The sequence below is a fragment of the Etheostoma spectabile genome, chromosome 9, assembly GCF_008692095.1.
Source record: "Etheostoma spectabile isolate EspeVRDwgs_2016 chromosome 9, UIUC_Espe_1.0, whole genome shotgun sequence".
Taxonomy (NCBI): Eukaryota; Metazoa; Chordata; class Actinopteri; order Perciformes; family Percidae; genus Etheostoma; species Etheostoma spectabile.
In genome coordinates this window covers 27,271,533-27,281,455 of record NC_045741.1, presented here as the reverse complement: position 1 = coordinate 27,281,455, position 9,923 = coordinate 27,271,533, and the positions used below count along the sequence as shown (strand labels likewise).

At 40.4% G+C, this 9,923-nt stretch overlaps 1 protein-coding gene and 1 long non-coding RNA gene across 2 annotated transcripts in view; one reads left to right on the top strand and one right to left on the bottom strand.

Moving 5' to 3' along the window:
• LOC116695625 (CD5 antigen-like) overlaps positions 1-6,372 on the top strand; it is a 13,938-nt gene extending 7,566 nt beyond the window's left edge. The window contains exons 4-7 of the mRNA XM_032526032.1: positions 2,894-3,196; positions 3,282-3,590; positions 4,193-4,275; positions 5,039-6,372. Coding sequence (XP_032381923.1) covers positions 2,894-3,196; positions 3,282-3,590; positions 4,193-4,275; positions 5,039-5,149 — 806 coding nt within the window. The 3' untranslated portion in view covers positions 5,150-6,372. The remainder of the gene's footprint in view (positions 1-2,893; positions 3,197-3,281; positions 3,591-4,192; positions 4,276-5,038) is intronic.
• Positions 1-9,923, bottom strand: part of LOC116695664 (uncharacterized) — an 813,105-nt gene that overhangs the window by 487,426 nt on the left and 315,756 nt on the right. The gene's annotated exons all lie outside the window — the stretch shown is intronic.

Sequence of the window (9,923 nt, the reverse complement as noted above, 5' to 3'; positions counted from 1 at the left end):
TGTGCTCAGGCAGACTGGAGGTGAAGAATAATCAGTCTCCCCAGAGATGGTCCTCAGTGTGTGAAGCTGACTTTGACCAGCAGGATGCAAAGGTTGTCTGTAGGGAACTTGGCTGTGGGAATCCTTCAGTCATCCAGGGGGCGCTCTATGGAGAAGTGGAGGCTCCAATAAGGACCAAAGAGTTCCAGTGTGGAGGGAATGAGGCTGCTCTCCTGGACTGTGGAAGTTTAGGCTCAGATGGAAACGTCACCTGCTCACCTGGAAAAGCTGTTGGACTCACCTGCTCAGGTTGAAGAGGAGCAGCTTTAATTTGATTCATTTATTTATGTTCTAATGAAATTCACTTTATTCTTTTACTGATGACACTATTGTTTGTGTTCAGAACCAGTCAGGTTGAAGGGAGTCAGCCGCTGTGCAGGAACACTGACGGTGAAACATCAGGGCGAATGGAGACCAGTGTCTGACTTTAACTCTGTCTGGACCCCAAATACAGCAGCTGTTGCCTGCAGAGAGTTGGACTGTGGCTCTGCTGTTTCTGTAGAACAGAGAAAACAGTCCTCGATCATATCAGTGTGGAGGATCTGGTCTGACTGTGTTCAGTCTGGATCTAGTCTGAGGGAGTGTGCAGCCTCATTTTCCTCTTCCTACATCCTGGATCTCACCTGCTCAGGTCAGCCCATCCTTAGTCTTGCATTGCCAGACCTATGTCCACAACACTGTGGAGTAATTTATACTGGGATAGAATAAAAACACTGGCTTGTTTGCATTTATTTAAACAAATCCCAGTATTCTTGAGTGGTGCTAAGCAGCGACAGTGGCTCAACAAAATATCGATCAAACAAACATTATTTCTATAGCACATCTCATACAAGTTATTGTAACACAACGTGCTTCGTGCAAAAGCAACATAAAATAATACTTTGTTTGGTTATACAGAGTAAAATATATACAAAAAATGTGTTGAACACGCATGCACAAACACACACGCAGCGACAAACTCAGGTATTCATTGACTTTTGTAAAAAGAAAGGTTTTTAGCCTTTTTTCAGTGTTCAGTGTGGATGCCTCTCTCAGTTCCACTGGCAGGGTGTTCCATATCATTGGGGCATAAATACAAAAAAGCCACCTCCCCTGCTCTCGAGTTACAGAGAGGGATGGTTAACAGACCACAGCCTGTGGATCTGAGGGTTCTCGCTGGTTCATATCCAATGAGCATACTGAGGTGCAAGGCCATTGAGAGCTTTATATACTAGGAGTAGAATCTTAAAATAAATTCTAGCCTTTACTGGGAGCCAGTGCAAGTCTAAATACAGGTGTAATATGTTCAAACTTCTTTGTTCCAGTAATATTTAGTAAGAAGTAAGTAGTATTTTGTAGTCACTGCACAGCTGATTTCGGGCTGCCGGTGAACAGACCGTTACAGGAATCTAATCTACTTGTTATATATGCGTGAATCAATTTTTCAGTCTTCTTTTGACAGTAAGCCCCTTAATTTAGAAATATTTTTAAGATGGTAGAAAACTGATTTTGTGACTTGATTGATGTGACACTTAAAAATTAAATCACTTGGAAAGCGTGGCCATGGCTGTCAAGAGTACTACAAGAGTTGCTTTCCATGGTAGTTTACCAAGCCAACATTATTTTCTGCAAATATCAGGAATTCTGCAACAAACTTTATAAATTTGTTATAATGGCGTTGTCACATGTTTGCAAAGGGTCTATAGGATTAATTTTTCAGTAAATAAGTATTAAAACGCCACCTAACAACACATTGGCCAAGGGTGGTGGAGCTCAGAACCCCTTTATGGTCATATAATGCAATTGGAAGTAACACCACTTTAGAATAATACAACTGAGGGGATGCAAAAAGAAAGTCTCTTCTGGAGAAAAAATGATGTCTACCTAAGAAAAAGGAATAACCCTTACAGGTGAGATTAACTGCACGCCAAATGTCCATAAACCCCAAGCTGCTGGCCCATGATTTCAAAGCATTTGGAGCCTAAACCTGAACCCAAGAGGCCTTTATGTTTGACCGTTCAATGTTTAGGTCCCACACAGCATTGAAGTCCGCACCAACAACAAAAGAATAGTCCATTAACTCCAGCATTTGATTGGTGAGCGTATTATAGAAATTGTCATCAAAAACATTTGATGACGCTAAAGAGGGAGAATCCGTTCGACAACAATGGCTACTCCCTTTGTTTTTGAGCTTGCTGAGGAGGATGCAATTGCATGATAAAAATCTATAAGATAAACTGTATCGGCCTATAGCAAATCCTGTAGTAATGCAAAGTCAACATTTTCCCTTTAGAGCCTTCCACCCCCTCCTTTAACCTGACGATGCAGATATTGCAGATTTGGTGTCTGTCCTCTGTGTCTGCCAGCTTCGCCTCCAGCACTTGAAAAGCGTGGCCATGGCTGTCAAGGGTACTTCAGTTTCTTTTCATGGTAGTTTTTAGATTGTTCACGTCAGATCTGACGGCGCCAAGGCTTGCAGTCAGAGATGCTAAATGAGCATGAATCGCAGTTAGCTTTTGTCGTTTTCGATTCCCACTTGTTGAAAGTAGTTTTCTGTTCCTCCAGTAGTTCCTCTGCAATGGCATCAGTATCGCTGCGTTGTGCTCTGCTCTTGTAACCGTTCTGTGTTAAGTAACTCTGACGAGCACACAATAATAGAATATCGGAGTTGGAACTATATAACACAATTAATTGGTTAGGTTGGGCCAAGAGCTACACTTTAAGCTGCTATCTCTCTCCAGCTGATCACATGACTCCATGTTTTCTGTTTTTAATGGTAAACTCACGTTGCCATTGTACTGTTTTATGGCAACACTGTTTTGTTTGGTGTCTTTTATCGCTTTCTAATTTATCTTCTATCATCTCTATCTATCAGACTCTGTCAGGTTGGTAAATGGGACCAGTCTGTGCTCAGGCAGACTGGAGGTGAAGACCCAGAGGTGGTCCTCAGTGTGTGAAGCTGACTTTGACCAGCAGGATGCAGAGGTTGTCTGTAGGGAACTTGGCTGTGGGGCTCCTTCAGTCCTCCAGGGGATGCTCTTTGGAGAAGTGGAGGGTCCAATGAGGACCAAAGAGTTCCAGTGTGGTGGCAATGAGCGTGCTCTCCTGGACTGTAGAAGCTCAGGCTCAGATAGAAACAACTGCTCATCTGGAAAAGCTGTTGGACTCACCTGCTCAGGTAGAAGAAGAGCAGCTTTGATTTGGTTAATTTCTGTTCAAATTTACTTTACTCTTTCGCAGACAACTCTCTTGTTTCTATTCAGAACCCGTCAGGTTGGTGGGAGGAATCGGTCGTTGTACAGGGTCACTGGAGGTGAAACATCAGGGAGACTGGAGACCAGTGATTGTTTCTGGCTTGATCACAGAGGTAGGAGCTGTTGCGTGCAGAGAGCTGGGCTGTCTTTCTCCTGTTTCCGTAGGATGGAAGAAAGAGTCCTCAGTCCGATCTGTGTGGATGATCAGCTCAGACTGTGTTCAGTTTGGATCTACTTTGAGGGAGTGTGCAGTGTCATATTCCCATTCCTCTATCCTGAATCTCATCTGTTCAAGCTCATCAGTGACACAAGGCACAGGTATGACATCATGTATGACCAAAATACCTGTCTGCCTTTCGAAATACCTGCTTGCCAAAATGCATAACTGCTTATCTGCCTTGGTGAGCTGCCTACCGAAATGCATGTCTGCCTGCCTATCTGCCTGTCAGACTGCTAAACTGCAGTTATAAACTTGACAGAGGAAACAGAACTAGATTTTTATAGCTTCTGAAATAATCCATCTAAAATTGCTGTTTCTCAAGACACTATTAAAGCTGTCCGACAGCAGCTCTGCTAGGTTCATATTTTAGATAAAGTTAAACATATATTCCTTGTTAATGTATTGTTTCACCCACCTGCTATTAATCAGAATGGTAATATGATCAGACTAGCCAATATTATCTCTCTCCCTCTTCTTCACTCTCTCTCTCTTTGTCACACCTCTTTGTTTACATGCCACAGGTAAAAAGAGGCTGAGCAGAGGATACTAATTAACTTTTTAACTTATAAGTGTGATAGGTGTAAGCGATCCGTGTACATGTTAAAGTGATTTTAGATTTCAGGTCCCCACAGTTTGTGTTAAATGGGATTTGTTGGATTTCATGATGTTGTGTGTGATAACTCTCCATGGGTTTGATCAGATTCGAGGCCTTTTATCATCAAAGCGGTTGTCCTGCTGCTGACTTTGCTGCTGGTGAACGTGGCTCTTTACTTCTACTATAAGGTATGGACACATGCGTGTTGTTTAGACAACTGGTCCTCAACCTCGGGGTTTGATGGCCTTCTTAATTTTAAGGGGTGTAAGACAACCTTTTAAACCAACTATTATGTAAACACATCATGACAGCGTTCACACAGCCAAATAACCGTTAGCGACAGACATTTAAGAACCAACATTGATCACAGCATTTTGGAAATCACCACCACAAACAAGCAATATTGTTACTAAATAATATTATTTACTTTTACATTTTAGAGGGGTATTTCTTCTTGATGACCGTTTTACCAAATAAACCTTAACATGTAGCACAAAGTGGCCGTGATGGCCGCAATGATATCAGTTGGCACGGTGACCTAGATTTTTAATAACTTACCTGATGATCATTGCTTTAATTAAAACACTGTTCATGCCCCTTGTTATGTTATGAAATGCCTCTCGAAAGCTTGAAATTTAGTAGTGACGACTTCATAATCTTCTTCAATGATAAAATTATAATGATTAGAGATAAAATTCATCCCCTCTTGCACTCATCTTCTTTCGGTTTCTCTTTAAACGTAGAACCTAGAAACAGCTTTAAAACCTGACATATTCTTAGACTAATTTTCTCTCATTGACCTACTCCAAGATGCTTGAGAAAGTAGTCACTAATCAGTTATATGACTTTCTACTTAACAATAGTTTATAGAAAAGGTCACTTAAGGAAAGAGGTTGGAAACCACTGGAGTGATGCAGAAAGTCACCTCTGTGTTCTGTCATATCTCTACAGGCCAGCAGGGGACGGCAGACAGACACACAGGAGGACATTGAGCTAAATGATTATCACCTGGGTGTTCCTGCAGTAGAAGAAGGGCAAACTGAAGAGGAAGGAACAGAGTAGCACCTCCAAAGAGCTCCTCTCACATCCAGATGGATGTGAGAGGAGCACAAATTATTATGTTACGTTATATACTATAAAGCTCACAGCTCGAAGGCCATTGGTTCCCACTGAAAGCGTACAAACGCCTGAGACTTTGAAATTACAATTCAAAACTAGAAACAATGTTGGAAAAACTATATTAAATAAAAACTTGAAACATTGACAAAATCCTCTTATTTATGTATTACAATATTCAAAGCAAATTAAATTGAGTGACATTTGAATTAAATCCTGAGAAAACAGAGAACTTAGAGCCACCTTCTTCATACCTAAACAACAGAATAGGTTGATTGCCAGTGATTCCTAAAACGACACAGACTGTCGCACATTGCCCGTTTTAAACATGTGACCATAACACGTGACTGCGGTGGATATTTTGATCATGTGACCATACTATTAAACATAATGAACTGTTTAAGATAGCTAACATTGTAAACTATTTAGGGAGGGTTAGTAAAACATCAGGGATTGGCTTAAAATGAAGAATGCTACCTCTTTTGCAGAATTTGGTTGTACTTTGCCATCTCACTTACTTATTAATAATTACTAGCCTCACAACCTAACAACAAATGTTGTTATGAGCTGCTTACACAATCACCCCACAAGATTTTTTTCTTGCAGCTGGAGATCTGCACATACAGGGTTGGTGAACCAAATCTGGTGCCAAGTTGAGAATCAGTTAGCATTTGTGATTGATTAAAGAAATACAATGCACTAAAGTCATGTACCTCACAAACAAAGTACAAATCGGTATTTTTTCTAAACAAATGTCATGCTTTTTTTTATAACAAATGTTTATTTTTGTACAGGAATTTACTTGATTTTGTAATGGATTGCTTAATTTCATACTTAAAGGAATACTATGCTGATTTTAAAGCAACTCTGTATCATGTCATGTTAGCTTGCTAGGTTATATATCACCAAATATAGCATATTCTGCGTTAGAAAAAGGCCATAAGCCAAAATGAAAAGTATAATTCAGGGTAAGAGGGTTACAAGTTCTGGGTTTAGATCTTATTTATAAGATATCGGTGGTACCGGACTCATACAATGACAGTTATGTAGAATGATTACTGAAATGTAGCAGTTTTACATATATATTTTAATTCATGATTTTAACTTTATATTTTTGTACTTTTTTTACGCGATGTATCTCATATCATATCAAGATTTCTTATTAACTCACTATCATCTATTATGTTCCAATGAAATAAAACCGCTTTAATTAAACTAAATAAAACTCTGAATGAGCTGATTGTTGCTGTAACAAGGGAATTTCCCCGCTGTGGGATGAATAAAGTATCATCTTATCTAATTTCTCTTGTTAGTGTTGAATTTTCTTATTTTGTGAAAATGTTGTGTTTGCTTTCTTTTAATGTGAGCGCTTTGCATTCAACAGAAGAGAAAACTACAAGGTTCTTATTATGACTGACCAGAATTTTTCTGATAATTACCAGAAAACTGTCTGTTAATTCTGAGATACAGATGTAACTATGAGAAAAGCTTAAAATTGTTATTGATGAAGGCGGGATGGAGGTATATGATTTAATGAGCTTTTATTTCCTACTCTATACAAGCTAACAGTATTGTTTATTTAAATCGCACTGTTGCTTGCTCTGGAGGAAACTATTAGAACTGTTGGGTCCTTGTAAATTCTGGAGTGTGGTCTATCTGTAAAGTGTCTTGAGATAACTCTTGTTATGAATTGATACTATAAATAAAATTGAATTGAAATTGAATTGAATTGAATTGAATTGAATTGAATTGAATTGAATTGAATTGAATTGAAATGGAATCTGGTGGGTTTGGAGATGGTGTTATTCAGGGCTGTTTCTGGTTTAAGAAATATAGTCTTTTCCAAACAGGTCCATCTCTGCAGGGATCCTTTCCATAATATTCTCAGAATAATCTGAGCCTGTCACTGGTAAAAACAGTACTTTTAGTGGATGGAAATGGACAATGCACATTTGCCCTATATGATTACATTGCAGTCTGGTTCCCAGCTAGTGTTACAACGTTCTTGGCTAATATTGGACCAATTTCAAAGATTTTTGTTCACATTAGTCACTCAGACACCAGTACATGGAAAATGGGGTCCAGGTTGAAAAATATTAAAATAAATGACCCTGTAAAGACATTAGTTGAACTCTGACCACCTGTGCTTCACAATTTAATTCAATTCAATTCAATTCAATTTTATTTATAGTATCAATTCATAACAAGCGTTATCTCAAGACACTTTACAGATAGAGCAGGTCTAGACCACATTCCAGAATTTACAAGGACCCAACAGTTCTAGTAGTCTCCTCCAGAGCAAGCAACAGTGCGACAGTGGCGAGGAAAAACTTCCTTTTAGGCAGAAACCTCGGACAGACCCATGCTCTTGGTAGGCGGTGTCTGACGACCCGGTTGGGATTAGAATGAAGAGTGGCGGTAACAGTCACAAAAAATAAATTAAATAGTAGTTTGTTTGTAGTAGTTCTTTGTAGCATAGCAGTGCACTGTGGGCGTTACAAGGCACAGCAGGACGTAGCTGGGCGTAGCAGAGTGTGGTAGGATGTAACATGGCATCGCAGGACGTGTAGCGGGACCATGGCGACAGCTGCTACCCTGATTTTTGGAGCCTCCCTGATCCGAGGAAACATGCTGGGGAAAAAGAACAGAAGGACTCCGGGGAATGACTCCCTAATGTTTTCTAATGATTAATGACTGACAAAATCTCAGCCTGACCTGCTTGTCATGAAATCACACAGTCCTACAAGGTGTGATCTGTCAGCAGCTTCTTATCACCACCAGTTTCACAGAAATTCGGTTCAGAGAAGTTAAATGCGATCCACATAGCGTAAACTTAGGTTATTATAGTTTTGAATTTTCAATTAGTTTATTTTATTTTAGTTCTGACTGTTCAATTCCATTTTAGTTTAGTTCTAGTTAGCCGGCTGAAGCTAGGGCAATGTACGTCTTGCCCACCCAATCAAAAGTAAACAAAATGTTTTCAGTAGAAAAAAACATAGGAATCTCTGTACTGTATCTAACTTCTGATTGGGCAGCCTAAAGCCTGCCTCCAAAGTCACCCACCCTCATCTCTTTGTGTTCAGGCCATAAGTTCAGAGCTCTGAAGGAGACCTGTTCGTTGCTTCATGTCCACTCTTTATAAATACAGATGACCAGCGCGGCTTGTGAGGGGGGACAAGGCGTTATCCACCTGGCCATCTGAATGCTAGCATGGCAATGTGCACACAAGAACATTGCTAAAATGCTGATGGTTAGAGAGTCAGTGTCAGTGGGGGTTCAGGGCCTGACTGCAGAGGGGAAGAAACTGTTATGATGGTGTCAGGTTTTGGTACTGATGGCCGGCAGGGGGGAAGGGTTAAACAGTGAGAGGGAAAAGCTACAATCTTTCCTGCCTGCCTCAGTGTCCTGGAGGAGTACAAATCCTGGAGGAATGGCAGATTGCCGCCAAACACCTTGGAACAGCATTGCTGATCTTTTCTCTGTCCAGCTCGGCTAATAACACCAGATCTGCAGCATGTTACCTTGTTGATCACTAGCAAAGCCTGTTTGTAACCGGTAGGTTACCAACAGCATTAGCTTCACCTGTTCAACTGACTTTACTAGATAATACTGTTCTGCTATTTTTACAGACAATTGAACTCTCCACAGACATTTGGCTTGTTGGTGGACTCACAGCGGAGCACTTCTTAAAATGAATAGGGGAAACACTGTAATGGATATAGTGAATCTAATTGGCAATTTTATACATCATGTATGAAACTGCCAATTAGATTTATTCACTTGTAAATCAAACGTGCCGGTTCCAGCCCACATGACACAGTATATCAGGCTACATAGCGGGTGCATAGTCTGTAATGGCCTCCAAGGCTGCACTGAGGCAATCCCACACGTCAAAGGACTAGCTATCCTTCACGATTGTGAGGAAAACCACAAGTTGCTCAAAAAACTACCAGAATGGATTGTGCAAAAGTGGAGTCAAATTGTTGTAGAGGAACTTGACACATCCGGAAGCTATCCAGATCTTGCATGCTTCACAAAGTTCCTGAGCAAAGAGTCACAGATAGCCTGTAACCCTATTGCTTCTCCATTGCTGATAAATTTCAAGGCCACAGATCACCAAAAAGATCACCAAAAAGAGCCAAAGCTCTCAACACAAACACACACAAAAAAAAAGTTTTGCTCAGGAGAAACAAGAAACAATAGTAAACCAAAATCACCTTGCTCCGTCTGTAAAAGTGAAGCTCATGACATCACCAAGTATCCCTCCTTCGCAGCGATGAGTGGTGAAGACAAAAAGGCATTCATCTGTGAAATGAATCGCACAAGGTCGTATCCCATGCATCAACACAACGTGCTTCCGCTACTTCAAGTATCGTTCCAGTCCTTGTGTCTTCAATACAAGAACCACACAGACATATTGGACACACAGAGTGACTCAACGTTTGTCTTAGAAGATGTAGGGGAGAGCCGGGACAATTGAAACGCGGGACGGATGAAACATTCCAGTTTTCTCCGAGTGCGATGAGTGATAGACAGACTTCCTTAGGTCTGAACATAGATCATGTTAACCTCCACCTATCAGCTAAATCTTCCTGTTATTTTCTTTTAGATAAACGCGTTTTGATGGTCAAAAGTAAACTTCATTAGCGGTCAAATTGTTTTGATTATTAACGAGGGTTTTTCATTTAAAGGTTTGACTACATGCTTATTCGGTAGACCA